The 17,873-nt window shown below is 43.0% G+C and overlaps 1 protein-coding gene across 2 annotated transcripts in view; it reads left to right on the top strand.

Moving 5' to 3' along the window:
* The window catches only part of tubgcp4 (tubulin, gamma complex associated protein 4), an 83,791-nt gene that overhangs the window by 3,807 nt on the left and 62,111 nt on the right, over positions 1 to 17,873 (top strand). For both annotated transcript variants that reach the window (XM_041178553.1, XM_041178554.1), the window contains exons 2-10: positions 2,056 to 2,184; positions 4,028 to 4,150; positions 5,212 to 5,265; positions 5,829 to 5,885; positions 8,738 to 8,817; positions 11,988 to 12,192; positions 15,340 to 15,505; positions 16,050 to 16,174; positions 17,788 to 17,838. In XM_041178553.1, the coding sequence (XP_041034487.1) occupies positions 2,056 to 2,184; positions 4,028 to 4,150; positions 5,212 to 5,265; positions 5,829 to 5,885; positions 8,738 to 8,817; positions 11,988 to 12,192; positions 15,340 to 15,505; positions 16,050 to 16,174; positions 17,788 to 17,838 (990 nt within the window). The remainder of the gene's footprint in view (positions 1 to 2,055; positions 2,185 to 4,027; positions 4,151 to 5,211; positions 5,266 to 5,828; positions 5,886 to 8,737; positions 8,818 to 11,987; positions 12,193 to 15,339; positions 15,506 to 16,049; positions 16,175 to 17,787; positions 17,839 to 17,873) is intronic.

The following is a 17,873-nucleotide window of genomic DNA, read 5'->3' as shown; positions in this document are numbered from 1 at the left end:
ATTTCTTATGTTCCTACATAGGGTAGTAGAGGCAAAACTCCAGGATCTTTCAAGAGGCAGCTAGATACTGTGATGAGAGAACCTTAGATTCGCATAGCAAGATATATTTCCAGAAGGCATTGATAAGGTGCCACGTCAAAGTTTATTGTGGAAAATAAAAGCTCCTGGTGTAGTGGGTAACTTTTAACCTGGATAGAGGATTAGTTGGCTGGAAGAAAACAGAGTATGCATAAATGGTCTTTGTCTGATTGGCAAGATATGATTAGTGGAGACCCGCAGGGGTTCGTGCTAGGGCCTTAACTTTATTACAATTTACACCAATGACTTAGATGAGGGAAGTGAAGTCATGGTAGCTAAATTTACAGACGACACAAAGATAGGCAAGAAAGTGTGTTGTGAAGAAGACAAGGAGTTTGTAGATGGTTATAGATAAGTTGAGTGAGTGGGCAAAAATCTGGCAGATGGAGTATAATGCGGGAGAATGTGAAGTTGTTCACTACGGCAGGAAGAATCAAAAAGCTGAGTATTACTTGAACAGAGAGTGACTGCAGAATTCCGAGGTGCAGAGGGATCTAGGGCCAGAAACTTACCTATGTTGGGAGTGGCTGCGCGCCACCATTTAATGTGGGCGGGCCCAGCGTGATGCACGGCCGGTAGCGCTCAGCGTTCAGTGCTACCTGTGTGGGTGGGGGGAGGAGGGAGAGTCGGGGCCTGCGCTGAAAGAGCGCAGGAATCTCCCCGAGGCACGGAGCTGCCTCAGGGAGATTAAGTTGCTTAAAAGTTTAGTTACAAATAAAGTACAAAATTACCTAAACATGTCCTGTCATGTGACAGTATCACATGAGCTGGGACATGTTTTTATATTTAGGAAAATGTTATCATAATAAAAGCTTCAGAAACCTCACCCCATTCGTGGATGAGGTTTCCTAAAAAACGTGAAGGCCGCTTGGGCTCTTTGCCTGCCCGCCAGCCTTAAGATTGGACACGCAGCGTTGCAAACAAATTTAATTGGTTTTTTAATGGCCTTAATAGGCCGTTGACAGTTTGGCGGGCGCGCACCCGCCGAACGAAATATCTAAATGACGTCAGCGTGTTGGGCCTGCCCTTGCACACCAACAGCAATATTCAGGCCTAGGTGTCCTTGTGCATGAGTCACAAAAAGTTAGTCTGCAGACAAAGCAAGTAATCAGGAAGGCTAATGGAATGCTATCCTTTATTACAAGAGGAATTGAACATCAAAGTAAGGATGTTATGCTTCCCATCTCAAATCCTGTGTGTAATTTTGGTCTCTTTATTTAAGGGTGGACGTAAATGTATCGGAGGTGGTGCAGAGGCGTATCGGATTGGTACCTGGAATGAGTGGGTTGTCTTATGAGGATAGGTTGGACTTGTTTCCACTGGAGTTTAGAAGAGTTAGGGGTGATTTGATTGAACTATATAAGATCCTGAACGGTTTTGACAATGTGGATGTGAAAAGGATGTTCTTGTGAGCGAGTCCAGACTAGGTGGCACTGTTTTAAAATTAGGGGTCACCCTTTTGGAACAGAGATGAGGAGAAATGTTTTCCCTTGAGGAGTATGCAACTTTGGAAATCTCTGCCTCAGATAGCGGTGAAGGCAGAGTCATTGAATATTTTTAAGACTGAGGTAGATAGATTCTTGTTAAGCAAGGGAATCAAAGGTTATTGGGGCTAGATGGGAATGTAGAACTCAAAACACAAACAGATCAGCCAGGATCTTATTGAATGGCAGAGCAGGCTCAAGGGGCCAAATGGCCTACTCCTACTCCTATTTTGTACGTTTGTATGATTCACATGGACCAAATCCATCATCTGTACTGATAATTTTAAACTCATTAACTCAACGTCTATGTGCTTTACGTGTCATTCAAAGCTAATAGTTTTGATCTTCAGGTTGTACGAACTATACTTTGAATCAAGCACATTATTGGCTTTGAGAAGTACGTAACTTAATAATCTCTTTCCCTAATGTAAGGCAGCTTGAGCATTTTATATTAACGGAACAAGTTGTTGCATCGGCATTGTCTCTGTTCCAGGTATCTCAGGATTTGCCGTTCCTTCATCCCAGTGAGACCAGTGTCTTAAATCGTCTGTGCAAGTTAGGCACTGACTATATTCGCTTTACAGAGTTCATTGAGCAATACACTGGACATGTGCAGCAGCAGGTAGGTTCTGTACTGAGTGGGTTTCCTCTTCCCCTCTTATGCTCTTTCTCTCCTGAATGCTCTGACTTATATGACACACTTTACAATGACTGTTGTCTGCTACCTTGCCTGAGCCTAGATAGTGAATGTCATCAGGATGTGCAGATTTGGAAGGCTTCAAAACCAATGCCATCCCTGGTTCGTACCTGACCTCTCTAAGTGCATGCAGTTCCAATAGAAATCTTTGTAATATCTCAGAAGCAGGAACCAAAGCAATGTTTCCCCTCCCTAACCCAGGGGGTGCTGAGACAGATTGTAAGGGCAGAACTGGCAAATCAGATGAGACTGTCTAACTAAGACTGGATTGATAAAAACAAAAAAACTGCGGATGCTGGAAATCCAAAACAAAAACAGAATTACCTGGAAAAACTCAGCAGGTCTGGCAGCATCGGCGGAGAAGAAAAGAGTTGACGTTTCGAGTCCTCATGACCGGATTGAATTGGGCCTCTCCTGATCTGGATAGCTGAATTACTCTGGCTGGCTGAGGCATTAGGGCAACTGTGATGATTTTTAACAGAAATGTTATAAAATGCAAAGTATGTTAAGTTTGAAGTTAATGCAATTAAACCATAGAAAAAATGCCATTGTGCCTATTCTTATGGTGATTCTTTAATTGGAGGTGTCTATTCTAATCCCATTCCCCTTCTCCTATCTCCATATTTTTCTTTTCAAATACTTATCTCATTTCCATTTAAATGAGGTGGTGTCTGCATCAATAGCCACGTGTAAAAAACATTCTACGCTCTATGTGACATTTCTTTTAACTTCCCCCTTGTTATTCGAGTGATGACGTTCGATCTGATCCCTTATTATTGATATAAATAATCCAACCCCATTTATCCTGTAAAAACCTTTCATAATGTTGATCTTCCTTTAATTCTTTTCTTCTTCCAGAGTGTAAAACCTCCATATTTCAAACTACCCTTCATAAATGTAACAAAGGATTACATAGAATACGCAGCAGAGAAAGAAGCCATTTAGCCCATTCACTCCATGCTGGCATTTATGTTGCACTGAAGCCTCTCAATCCCGGCATTATTCTTCATTGTCCCTTTCTAGTAATATCCCTACATGCCCAGAACGGGGCACGGTATTCCAGTCAATGGCCTAACCAATGTCTTGGTACAACTTCAACATTAGTTTCTTGCTTTAACATTCAGAGCTCCTGTTTCAAAAGCCGATAAGCCTCTTTGCCTTTCTTAGACGTTCCCATATTCATCATCACCACTCTGTTTTTCATTTAATCTTTCTTCTGGCATAATTTTCTGAACATGCTAATAGGGACAAAATCGTTAGTGTTATTCAGAATCCCATTAGATATATGCCAGAAGTGCTATTATAGAGACACTGGGGCTATTAAGAATTCTGTATCGTAACAGGAGTGTTACTGTGAAGTGATGAGATTCCAATGGAATTCATTTTAAGAATTGGCTTCATATTAAGAATTAAACAACAAGACTATAATGGACAAATTATTTCCAAACATTGCATTATAGATGACACATTTTAAGGTGAGGCATTTAAATAGCAGAAAATGAATGCACTCAAGCAGGTTTCCTAACTATGTAATGGATACAGTAAATAGAAGCCCTTGTTGGCTACAATATAAAAACATTTGAGCACAATAGAAAGAAATGATGTGGGCAATTCAGCCCAACCACTCCATGTCAGCCTTTTCCCTCGATATGAGAAAATGTTACTAATCATATTTACCCACCCTATTCCCATATTCTTTTAATCCCTTTTCCTTCCTCCATTCTAATCTTGCATTGATTTCTCTTATGCTGTGAGCCTTGTGTTACAGGAGTGCCACCCTTCCCAGCAGGGCCAGGCTGGATTGCACGGAATTTATCTCCGTGCCTTTTGTACTGGATTAGACTCCATGCTGCAGCCCTATAGACAGGCTCTACTTGACCTTGAGCAGGAGGTAACTGTCTTCAACCTGTATGATACTATTGTAGAAATACTAAATATGAGATGTGTAAACAATTTCACTATAATTTGAAAAAAACTCAGTGTTGATAATATTTCAATAACGATGTCCACTATGACTAAAGATGTAAACTGTGGGAGAACAACCAGCAATACATTTCAGGTTTCTTTGTTTTTTTCAATCTGAAGCCTGGCCTACCTGTTCTGATGTTTCAGGTGGCTGGTAAAAATTCCATGGTGCTATTTAAAGAACAGCATGGAGATCTACTGGTGCCTTGGCCAACATTCTTCCCTCAACCAACACCACTGCACCCCAAGACAGGTGGTGTGCTCTTAGATGTACGAACATATGAAAATGGCGATAGGCAAAGACCAGCTGGTCTATCACACCTGTTGCTTAAGGCCATGGTGCCACTCGGAATCCTCAGTGCTCCCAACCACCAGTAATTTCCTGGGAGATGCCAATTCAGGGAACAATAAATTTGGGAAAATCCTCTCTGACCTCCGAATGTGATAAAAACAAATCCCATGTCTGTACAATGACCATGAAACACATTGCCCAATGCCCTTCTGTACATCAAAGGAGATAAGCTGGTACAGAAAGAAACAGCTTGCATTTAGATTGAACTTGGGAAAGGCACTGTCTCCTGATATTCCAAAACTCTTCGTAGCCAAGAAAGTACATTTTACATGTAGTCAATTGTATTATAGAGAAACACAGCAGCCAATGAGCAGTGAGATACATGACCAAGTTTTCTGTTGATTTGGAGATGAATATTGTCTATATGTAAGCATGTCACCATTCCTTCACTGTCACTGGGTCAAAATCCTGGAACTCCCTCCCCCAACAGCACTGTGGGTGTACCTACACCACGGACCGCATTGGTTCAAGAAGGCAGCTCACCACCACCACCTTCTTGAGGGCAATTAAAGATGGGCAATAAATGCTGGCCTAGCCAGCGACGCCCGCACCCCATGAATGAATAAAAAAAACATTTTCTGAAGGTTGCTAATGTACATTATGAGATAACATGGTTCTTGTATATCTACTTGCAGTTCTTGGCAGACCCACACCTCTCCATCTCACATGTGAACTACTCTTTGGATCAGGTAAGCTCATGTTGCAGTACATAGAAGCTGGCCCAGTAGTGAAATTGGGCTTGCACTCTTACTATGTCGCCCTCTGTTGCTCACAATATTGAAGGTGAATCTCCCGAATGGACTGTCTACTGACAGAGGACATTAGACTGGATAGTCAGGAAGTTTAGGAGCTAGGACAAAGGAAATAGGACATTCAGCCCCTCAATCCTGTTCTGCAGGCTCAACACAGGTGATAAGGGGTATCCTTGAGGACAGAGTGGAAGACTTAAATGTAATGCAATCTTAATCAGGACATGCTAGTATAGAATTATTTATTATAATTCCACAAGATATTTCTATCCCACCTTTCAGGATAGTTGTTATAAGTTGTTTCTTACTGGTAATCCAGATTTGTGGCCCTACACAACAAGGAACTGGGCTGAGATCATCCAGTCTTATTTCTTATCTGACATTTGGAGATGACAGCGTGAGGAGCTGTTAACCCCATCAGCCTGGGCAGATTTGCTGAGCCAAGATGTTCTGATACAATATTGCCCAGTCTTCATTATCTAACAGTTTATTTTCATTCCCAGTTCCAGCTGCTGTTTCCATCTGTCATGGTGGTGGTTGAACAAATCAAATCTCAAAAGGTAAGCATTGGTTTTAAGAGATATATTTAGGACCTAAGTTGTTGCCCAGACGTTTGCTGTTTGCAGAGCAGACTGTCTGTCTTTCTCTCGTGGCACCTATTCCGTGGGATCCAAGTAACTTGTCATCTTGTTACCGCTTTCCGATTTATCTCATCTCTTTTCAGCCTTGGTGATATATGGACTGGAAATACGTTAGGAATGGCACAGTAGTAGCATGCTCACCTCTGGGTCAGAAGGCTGAAGCTGCGGTCTTTAGGCTGAAATGTTAAAGAGAGTCTGCCCTCTTGGGTGGATGTAAAATAACTCATGCTCTGTACAAGTAAGAGCAGAGGAGTTCTCCCCAGAGTCATTGCTAAAATTTATCCCTCAATCAACATTAGTATAAAGCAGATTATTTGATCATTATCACATTGGTGTTCGTGGCATATTTCTGTGTGCAAATTGGCTGCCATGTTTCCCCTCATCACAACAGTACATTTCCAAAAGAGTACTTCATTAACGTAAAGCAATTTTAGACATCCCATATTTGGGAAAAGTGTTTTGTAAATTCAAGTTCTTTTCTTTGAACTTATTGAGGAATGTTTAAAATCATTCTTGAAACGAGATGGAACGGGAAGCTTGACCGAAGTTCCTGATGGGGTTTGATGAGCTGTTAGTGGATGGGTTTTTTGCAGAGTACAGAATTTTGGAACTATGGGCATAGTTTTTGCATCAGGAAAATTATACAGGCAATTCAGACAAAATGTGTTTTCTGAAGAGGCTATCAAACTATCAGGGAAGGGAGTGAGAGATAAGAAACATTCTTTTTCAAAAAGAATTTACAAAAGTTTCTTCAATCTGAAAGGGTTCGTGGTTATTAAGTATAAATGGTGCAGAGATATCAAAAAGAAATGCAATTCTATGTACCTTGTGTGCCAGACCTACTTAATGGCTAGTTATACAATTTATATCCCAACAAATTAGTATTCAGTTCAAGGTCAAATGGTCTTTGCCTTTTTAATTAACCTATCTGAGTTCTGTAATAGAAACATATCCATCAGTTTTGCAGCTGTGCAGTTTTTCTGTTTGACTTTTTAAATCACTGTGTGGTTATAGTAAGTGGATTGTGCTATTCTAAGTTCTTATGCACAATTTAGCTGTCTGGGTCATAGGCTCTGTCATTCCATCCCTGGCTGTTTCACCCTCTCTTCCTTAAAACCCACCACTCTAAGTGCTGTCTTAATATTTCCTGTGTCTTGGAGGTCCAGTTTTGTTTGATAACACTTCTGTGAAGCAGTTTGGGGACTTTGATGTTCTGATATAATATTGTTGATACAATTCAACATACGTTGAAGGTGCTATATTATTGCAAGTTGTTGTATTTCAGGAATCTCATTGGACTTTGTTGTCACTGAGATTTCAACAGTGCTTGGAGGGTAAAAGATTCTCACTGTGTCAACTTGAACTGTGTCAACTTAAGTTGTGAACAAACACCCACAATGGAATGATAGATTCTACTCTCGGTGTTAGATTGTGTCTGGTGGGAGTTTATTGAACTATATAACACTTGGAGCAATTGGCAGCAGTTACAGGTCTGACACCATTCATGAGGGCAATTTGAGGTGATTGATTAAGAGTGTCACACACAGTGTAAAGTCACATTGACTTAAAACAGGATATTTTTCCTCCCAGCATATGGTGTCGATGCATGAAATAAACCTAATAATAACACTGGACATACCTTTCTTCAACTAGCCTTCACAACAGCTTGCATTTATATGGCATCTTTTAAAGTAGTAAAATGCTCCAAGTTGCTTTACAAGAGTATTATCAGACAATATTTGACATCGACCCACATGAGATATTAGGACAGATGACCGATAGCCTTGTCAAAGAGGTAGGTTGTAAGCAGCTTCTTAAAGGAAGAAAGCGAGTTGTAGGGAGGGAATTCCAGAGCCTCTAGAGCTGCAAAAAGGAAATCCCACATGACCAGAAATGACACAGATTTTGCAGCACAGACACAGGCCATTTGGACTACCTGGTCTATACCAATGTTTGTGCTCCATACTCCTGCCCTTCTTCATCTCATCCTATTAAAATATACTTCTGTTCTTTTCTTTTTCATGTGTTTATCTAGCTTCCCCTTAAATGTATCCATACTATTGGCCTCAATCACTCCCTGGTAGTGGGTTCCACATAACTCGCTCTTTCTATTCTCTAAATAAAGAGGTTTCCCCTGGATTTCCTATTGGATTTATTGGTGGCCATCTTCTATTGATGGCCCCTAGTTTTGGTCTCCCCTGAAGTGGGAATATCTTCTCCATGCTCCTCTATTGAACCCTTTCATGATCTTAAAGACCTCTGATTGTTTCGCCTTTCAGTCTTGTCTTTTCTAGAGACAAGAGCTCCAGCCTGTTCAGCCTTTCCTGATAGTTACAGCTTCTGAGTTCTGGTATCATCTCAGCTCAGTCCCTGGTCTGTATCGAATTAGCTGGTCTCAGCCAAGGCTGTATTAAAGGATGTACACTCAGCCTCTCTGTCTCAGGGCTCAAGATGGGAGTACCTTTTCCCGATGCTATGGAACCCTCACTTGAGAGAGCATGCATGTGGATGTTGGATGAGGACAGGATCAAGTTACCTTATTATGCTGATACTCAGCAAATATGCTCTTGTCTTGGCAGCGTTAGAAGAGGGCTGCTGGTGTCTGTGTAACCTGGTGAGAGACAGGAGGAAGGGAGAATAAAATGATATCTTGAAAAATGAAATGCAATATTTTAACAGTAATGTTGAATTTTGAGCTGTACTGTAAATAGTTGGCTACTGGTGGATTCGATAGGTTGGTTTTCACCGTTTCTTTGTTTTTCTACCTTTAGATTCATGGCTGTCAACTTTTGGAGACCGTTCACAAACACAGCTGTGGAGGACTTCCACCAGTCCGCAGTGCATTGGAGAAGTAAGCGAACTACTGACACTCCATTCCACAGGATTCCTGTCATTGTGTAGTTATGTAACCTTTGGTTGTAGACATTAAAAGCATTATTATTTTTATTGGTAAAGTACTCATGGTGTTAACCAGGTTCAATTAATAAATGTAAGTTATTTTTAATATACACGATGGTCATAGAGTCATAGAGGTCTACAGCACGGAAAAAGACCTTTCAGCCCATCAAGTTTGCGCCGGTCAAACAAGTACCTAACTATTCTAATCCCATTTTCCAGCACTAGGCCCATAGCCTTGTATGCCATGGCATTGCAAGTGCACATCCAAATACTTCTTAAATGTTATGAGGGTTTCTCCCTCTACCTCCCCCTCAGGCAGTGAGTTCCAGATTTCCACCATCCTCTGGGTGAAAAAATTCTTCCTCACATCCCCTCTAAACCTGCCCCTTACCTTAAATCTATTCCCCCTGGTTATGGATCCGTCCACCAAGGGGAAAAGTTCCTTCCTGTCTACCCTATCTATGTCCCTCATAATTTTATACACCTCAATCATGTCCCACCTCAATCTCCTCTGCTGCAGGGAAAATAACCCCAGTCTATCCAATCTCTCTTTATAACTAAAACTCTCCAGCCCAGGCAACATCCTGGTAAATCTCCTCTGCACTCTCTCTAGTGCAATTACATCCTTCCCATAATGCGGATTCCAAAACTGCACGCACTACTCTAGCTGTGGCCTAACCAGCGTTTTATACAGTTCCATCATAACCTCCCTGCTCTTATATTCTGTGCCACGACTGATAAAGGCAAGTATCCCATATGCCTTCATAACCACCTTCTCTACCTGATTTGCTCCATTAAATTATTTATGTACTTTAAATAAAAACTAGAACCCTTACCTTTCCTTAACTTAATCTATCTTAAACTGGAGAAAAACTGGAAAAGAGAACTGGAGAAAAACACTTGCCCTCTACTCAACAATCAGCTCTCACCTTTGTGCTAATGTCACTTTTTGAAGCTCCCTGCACTCGCGCTGGTTCTGATTTCTCCACCGCTCTTTTGCATTGTCTTGTGATGTCACTTTTGTTATTTTCAACGAGAACTGGCTGCAGGACACTCTTCTCAGACTGCTTCACTGTGATGCTGACTGCAGGACACTCTTCTCAGACTGCTTCACCGCTATGCTGACTGCAGGACACTCTTCCCAGACTGCTTCACTGTGATGCTGACTGCAGGACACTCTTCCCAGACTGCTTCACTGTGATGCTGACTGCAGGACACTCTTCCCAGACTGCTTCACTGCGATGCTGACTGCAGGACACTCTTCCCAGACTGCTTCACTGCGATGCTGACTGCAGGACACTCTTCCCAGACTGCTTCACCGCTATGCTGACTGCAGGACACTCTTCCCAGACTGCTTCACCGCGATGCTGACTGCAGGACACTCTTCCCAGACTGCTTCAATGCGATGCTGACTGCAGGACACTCTTCCCAGACTGCTTCACCGCAATGCTGACTGCAGGACACTTCTCAGACTGCTTCACTGTGATGCTGACTGCAGGACACTCTTCCCAGACTGCTTCACTGTGATGCTGACTGCAGGGCACTCTTCCCAGTGTTGGAGCTGGGAGAGAAACTTCAGAAACTTGTTCCACATAATAACCTAGTGCTTAGAGCCTGCAACTACACTGTGGCAGTTGATATCAGAGTGACCAATCATCTCTTATTTTATGGGATTGTCCTGTAATTGAACCCGCTGACCCATGTCTTAGGTTGCAAGCATCCAGGACACTGTTTTCCCACTCTGGACCACTATAGTAGGCCTTGTTTTTCTTCACAAGAGTTGCTCAGCAAGCGTTGGTCACCATGGTTGACATAGAGAATTGAATGGGAAATGTTGACATAGCAATTTACAATTGGAAATGCTGACAGAGAAATGTGACCAAAAATTCATGACCGGAGGAAGTGCTCTACACAGGATATTTAAAAGATATTTGTTTTATTGCTAAGGTTTTTCAGACTAAAGAATATTTGCTATGGCGTTGGTCCTGATACTCTCATAGGTTTTTATATGGATAAACAAATTGGTACAAATGTGGTCTGCATTTTATCTTCTGCAGTCTAGCACTTCTGAAAAATGGATGAGGATAGTTCCTGATTACTGATTAAGCAACTCTTTGTTTATGCCTGTGTTCTTCCTAATGCAACCTAGGGCCTACGTACAGCCTAACTCTCCCTCTGCCACCTACTGCCTAGGATGCTTCTGGGTCTTCATTCACGGTGAGCCTGGCAGTGGGATATAGTACTGTGCCTGATCTCTCCTTTCCTATTCAGTGAGACAAAACAAAAGGGATGATATTAGGAGGCAAGGCTGTTCCACCACCTATAGGACTAGTGAAGGGGTGCCAATAAAACTGCGAGTCCTGTAATGTTCGCCCCTGAACGTTGCAGTCCAGATTCAGGAGCTGAGCATGCTGGAAACAGCAGATGCTGCTCTCCTGAGAGTGGTCCTTGTACAGCAAACTGCTTCAGACTGTTACCCTTGAGCTGGGGAGGGGAATTCCTTCTAGACCAGAGGAAATGGGAGAGCGACATGTGCCTAACTCAATCTCTAATAATACTTTACAATTTTAGTATTGCCTCGTTACAGTATTTGCTATCAACAGTAGGTCAGGAGGATTTTTAAATTCCCTAACCTAAATAAAGGGTGAAGGTTCAGGATGCCACAGAGGTTAAAATATTTAGGAGGGAAGACGAGAAGTGACAGTTAGGTGATGCCAAGCTTGGATTTTAAAAGCATTGGAAAAAATGGGAGCTTTTGAGGGTGATCAGGATTAGGGCAGCTTTGATAATCTGGGAAAAATGAGTGTGTAACAAAGGTAAGAACGATACATTTCTATAGCACCTTTCAAAACCTCATGATGTCCCAGAGCACTTTAAAGCCAATTTAGTAGTTTTGAAGTGTAGCCACAGTTGTAATGACATGGGAGAAGGTTGCATCTATCTTGATTTGCGGTGGCTATGAAGGCAGGTGGAAGTGCATATAGAAATTAACATTGGGAGCTTAGTCGGACAGGAAGTAACTGAAAGGAACAAAGATCATAATAGTACTGATAAAATAGAGAAAAGAGTTGCTGTTTATAGGTTCATGTGTGATAGTAAGTTTGCTGTGCTTCCCCAATTCAGGATCCTAGCAGTGTGTCACGGTGTGATGTACAAGCAGTTATCTGCGTGGATGCTGCACGGGCTGTTGTTGGACAAGTATGAGGAGTTCTTTATCAAGCAAGGGCCTTCCTCTGGCAATGTTAACACCCAGCCTGAGGAGGAAGAGGATGAAGATTTGGGAATCAGAGGCTTGACTGGGAAGCAGCTTCGGGAGCTTCAAGACCTGGTAAGGACAAGAAGCACCAAAAGTAGAAATAACTCAAATTTGTAAAGAAGTACCAGAAGTTCCTGTAAAGCTGTATGAATTTGCAAGCTGACAGATGGTAACTGTACATTAAAGATGTGCATTCCTTCATTATCAGCTTCACCCAATATTACAGTAGTGTGAGTACCGCACCTTCTCATGGTGTCTTGTGAACTGTTTAATAGTAGAAGCAGGACAAAAAGGAAGTAGCAGTGGAAAAAAGATCTGGTTAAAACTAGTCCTAAGTTAGTAATTTAGTTTTACAGAATCTTAGAATTTTAACGGCACAGAAGGAGCCCATTCGGCTCATCGTGTCTACACTGGCTCTTCGAATGAACATTATGACCTAGTGCCGTTGCCCTGCCTTTTCCCGTACCCCTCCACGTTGTTTCAATTCAAATAGTCATCTAATGCCCTCTTCAATGCCCCAATTGAACCTGCCTCCACCTCACTTCCAGGCAGAGCATTCCAGACCCAAACCACTCGCTGTGTGAAAAAGTTTTTTCTCAAATCACATTTGCTTCTTTTGAGTATCGCTTTAAATCTCTGCCCTCTTGTTCTTGATCCTTTTATGAGCGGGAACAGCTTCTCCCTATCTACTCTGTCCAGCCGTCTCATGATTTTGAACATCTCTATCAAATCTCCTCTTAGCCTTCTCTCCAAAGAGAACAGTCCCAACCTCTCCAATCTATCCTCATAGCTGAAGTTTCTCACCCCTGGAACCATTCTTGTAAACCTCTCCCGCATTCTCTCCAGTGTGTTCACGTCCTTCCTATAATGTGGCACCCAGAACCATACCCAATACTCCAACTGAGGTCTAACAAGTGTCTTATATAAATTCAGCATAAGCTCCCTGCTCTTGTACTCTATGCCAATATTAATAAAGCCCAGGATACTATATGCTTTATTAACTGCTCTCTCCACCTGCTCTGCCACCATCAATGATCTATGCACATATATACCCAGGTCTTTCTGTTCCTGCACCCCCTTCAAAATTTCACCCCTTATTTAATATTGTCTGTCCATGTTCTTCTTACCAAAATGCATCACCTCCAAATTGAATTTCATCTGCCACCTATCTGCCCACTCCACCAACTTGTCTATGTCCTTTTGAAGTTCTACACTGTCCACCTTGCAGTTTACAACCGTATCACCCGCAGACTTTGAAATTGTCCCCTGCACACCAAGATCTAGATCATTAACATTTTTCAGGAAAAGCAAGGGTCTCAATACCAACCCCTGGGGAGCTGCACTACAAACCTCCCTCCAGCCCAAAAAATATCGGTTGACCATTACTCTCTGCTTCCTATTTTTCAGCCAATTTTGTACCCACGTTCTTTCTAAGTGCATATCATTCTATCTGTTTATGACTTTAGTTAAGATGGTTTGAATTCAGACAGAGCTACTGCTGCCATTCACATACAGGATTCAAAAATATTTAGAGTTATTCACTTCAACTGTTTTGCTTCATCCTGCCTTTCTGCTGGAATGTTTTGTAATTTTATTTAAGCAACATCGACTTGGAGAAGTTATTCAACCTGACAGTGTGAAAGAGCTGAATTAATAGACTTAGCTGAAGTGCCCCAGGTTAAAGACCATATCACCATCGATGTTCACTCAGCTTCCCTTGTTTAGCTAGGCCCCTTCAAGCCTCTTGCCTTTGCGTCACCATCTTTTCACCCCTGGGAGCTGACTTGGAAAGTGGCCTAAACTGGTGGGATGGAAAGTCTGTTCCAGCTGCCAGGTGCAAGGAGTTTGAGCAGTCTCAGGCCAGTACAAAGTGAGAATTGCCCAAGATTTTCCATGGAATTGTTGTCTCTGACCAGACTATACTTTAACTGGCAATGCTTGAGACAGGGTGCCAATGTGGAAAAGCATTGCCTGCCAGCCTCTCTTCCCCCCCCCCCCACCACCACCGCCGACAGAAAAGGGATTTACATTTATCACAGCTCTCAAATGCAAAAGCAAGAGAGAAAAAGGAAAGACTGGCATTTTATAGCGCTTTTTATAACCTCAGGCTATCTCAAAGTGCTATATAGACAAATAAATATTTTTGATGTGTGGTCACTGTTGCAGTGTTTTTGTCGTGGCTCAGTTGGTAGTGTGCTTACCTCTGGGTCACAAGGTTCCGGGTTCAAGTTCCGCTCCAGGGCCTGAGCGCACAAATCGAGGCTAACACTCAAGTGCAGTACTGAGGGTACCGTCTTTTAGATGTGATGTTAAACCGAGGCCCCGTTTGCCTGCTCGGGCAGATGCAAAAGATCCGGTGACACTATTTTGAAAAAGAACAGGGGAGTTATCCCTGGTATCCTGTGTCCAATGTTTATCCTTTGTCCAAGGGCGCAAAATAAAACACATTATCAGGTCGTTTGGGGGAATTTGCTGATTGCAGATTGGCTGCTGCATTTTCTACATTACAACAGTGACTACACTTCAGAAAGTACTTCAGCTCAGAAGCAGCGAAATGCGTTATATACAGGCAAGTCTTCCTTTTCCTTTTTTAATGTGGGAGAGGTGGCAGTCTGTTTGTCTGTGCCTGTCAACACAGCAAGGTCCCACAAACAGCATGTGATAACCTGCTTCCCATTGATGTGAGTTCACATCACCCTCCGCGCAGAGTGATCCGAGTGCAGTGACATACGTTACGTAGGCAAATGTAACAGCACAGAATGATCCCACAAACTACAGTGAATTAATTGAAGATCTGATTTTGATGGGGGTTATTTGAGAGAGGAGTATTGATCCAGTTGCCAGCAGATGCTAGCAATCTCATGGGAATATTCAAAGGGTCTCATTGCTTTGTGAGTAAAGGCTGTCATAGTTTCCTACATATCAATATTGCTGCACTTCAGAATAATTAACTGTGTGTTAAAATGTTTTTGGGCTTATTTTGAGGGAAAAAAAGGACCTTTCCGTACATTACAATAGGGACCGTTCTTCAAAAAGTGCTTAGTGCTTGTGAATTGTGAGGACCCAAAAGATCCTTATATAAATGCAAGTTTTCTTGCTACACAGGTCCTGCACGGGAGGGCTGCCCTGATAATTTGCTTTGTATTTGGTGATGCTATTTAATTGATTGGACAACGCTATGTTGTACCACGTGCTGACTATTTTGTATCTTTCTGATAGCGGCTAATTGAAGAGGAGAACATGCTGGCTACGTCTCTGAAGCAGTTTTCACTGCGAGCTGAGATGCTGCCCTCGTACATCCCCGTGAGGGTGGCAGAGAAGATCCTGTTTGTGGGAGAGTCCGTGCAGATGTTTGAGAATCAGAACGTGAATCACACCCGTGCGGGTAGGGCTCAGTGTTTGGACCTTGTCTGATGTTCAGTGGGTCGCTGCAGCACCCAGCGTGCTTCCCCAACATGCCAGGCTGGGAAAGCCATTGGTTTGATCTCTGATCCTTTGCTGGGACAGCTGATATCTTGCCAAGTGCACTGTGTGGTCTGACAAGCCACACTTGTAAAATCAGTTTCTACCACCACCTTCTTAGAGCAGCTAGAGGTGGAAAATAAATGTGGCCTCAACCGCATCACCTGCATTGCAAGGGCTAGTTTAAATAAACAATGGTAAGTTCAGGAGAGCTCGGTGGAAGGGATTAGCAGCAGATCCTTCTTATTTTAAATAGAAACAGAAAATGCTAGAAATGTGCAGTGATTTACCTGGCTAGTTACACCTTTTTTCCAATGATTAACCTGATTTACAGGCATTTTCTGAAAACTTTCAGTACAAGATTGGTTAAATTAAATTAAATTTCACATATGCAGGTGGTGCTGTTGATGTTTTTTTCCTTCTCTACAGAGCCTGTTAACGCTGGACTTTCTGTATGTGTTCTGCAGGGTCCATTTTAAAGAACCAGGAGGATACCTTTGCAGCAGAACTGCATACGCTCAAACAACAGCCCCTTTTCAATCTCGTGGATTTTGAAAATCTGATAGATAGAATCAGAAGCACAGTGGCTGAGGTAAGAAAGGGTGTAGTCGTCAAATCAATTGGAGAGGTTTATGTGCTGGTGCAGTTGTACATTATTCTTTCCATAGCGTTTACCAGCATGCATGCTGATGCATGAGGCTGCTGACCTGAGTTCATCCTGATGTCTTAATGAATAAATCCAGGCCTGTGTTTGGTGCTAAACCCTACGGACCAGGAGGGTCCCAGACTGTGCTGCATTAGCTGCTCACAATGTTATCAAAGGTAGCAGTAGGCTGGGAGGGTTTTAAAATTCTGTAATTCAAATAAAAGGCAAAGATGCTTACAGCTTCATACTCTTGACCTTCATATTCTTTGGTCAAAGTAGAGTAAAATTAGTCACAGTTAATGCTCTTCATTCCTATTCAAAAATCTCTGCAAGCGAGAGAGACCCAGATTTTAGTCCTTGGGTCAGGTGTGTTTCATTCCGGTGGGGTCGGGGGGAATGGTGGGCAGGGCTGGATTAGAAGGCAGGCCTACTGCCCCCAGAGCAAGTGCGGAGGCTGCCGGATGCAGAGGCAAGCTGGGCAGAAGACCTGCTTCTGTTCTCCGGCACCTTGTTGATTTAAATTTTAAACAAGGATCAAAACAAAACACAGACCTCATCCCTCAGTGCCCACCCTTCACAACCCCCCAAACACTCCCCATGCCCCATCCATCCAACCTAGGCCACCTCACGGCCCCTCATACCCCCATACCAACCCATGCCTCTCTACCCATCCTATGTCCCTTCGCCCCTATGCCAACTTAGTGCCAACTCACTCCAACCCATGCCCTTACCCTATCCATGTCAACAAACCTAGTATTCTTTGACAGCTTTGACAATTCTAATGAGTTAATGCACTTTTTAGGTGCAATTGTTTACACACGTTTACTTTTAACCCCAAAGGGTGCCTTACCTCTCCCAAAGATGTCCTGGGATCATATCCAAAAGGGTGCCCAAAACGGATCCACCAAGTTCAGACCAGCTCTTTCCTGATATAATCTTCACACTTCAGCTTTCATATTCCTGGCCGACCAAAATCCCACTTCGGTGGAGGCAGCTGGTGATGAAAATGTCCGGCTGCCTCAGTAAACCGTGCGTATGCGAACCCTGGCCCAACTCCAGTCCTGCCTCCAGTCCCCCACCCCCACCACAAAAATAGGAAGTGCCCTGATTAGGGGGCGGGAGTTAGAATTTCGTCGTCTGCTACTTTCACCGCAATGGAGAGGTCCTCAACGTGGTGAAAATCTGGTCAAGAGTCTTTTCACGGATTTTGGATGGGGACAGAATTAGAGACTCGGCTATGATGTCCCCACAGTCACCATTTAATGGTCAAGCTTGAAGAAAGATAATTTGGTGCTTACTGGAAGGCTGGCTTGCCAATGCTGCAGCTACGGGACCACACTGCAACAAGGAGTTAGTGCCTTCAGGAAAGTTGGGGTGGGCTGGGGGAGACTCTAGGCATGTAGTTGAGCTGAGGTGACATTTTTAGGATAACCATTGGGTCGTGTCTCTGCTCCTATGGCACTTGCAGCAGGTGCTGGTGCGCTCCTGTATTCCATCTCCGATCAGATGGTTATTTCAGAGCTTTGCGTAACCCTGTGTTTCTCTTTGTATATAACCAGCATCTATGGAAGTTGGTGGTGGAAGAGGCTGGACTATTGGGACAACTTAAGGTGAGACTGACCAGCAGTCAACTATTCAGCTCGTC

The sequence above is a fragment of the Carcharodon carcharias genome, chromosome 32 (assembly GCF_017639515.1).
Source record: "Carcharodon carcharias isolate sCarCar2 chromosome 32, sCarCar2.pri, whole genome shotgun sequence".
Classification (NCBI taxonomy): Eukaryota; Metazoa; Chordata; class Chondrichthyes; order Lamniformes; family Lamnidae; genus Carcharodon; species Carcharodon carcharias.
The sequence above is the reverse complement of the archived record's forward strand: the minus strand, read 5'-3'. Positions and strand labels throughout refer to the sequence as shown.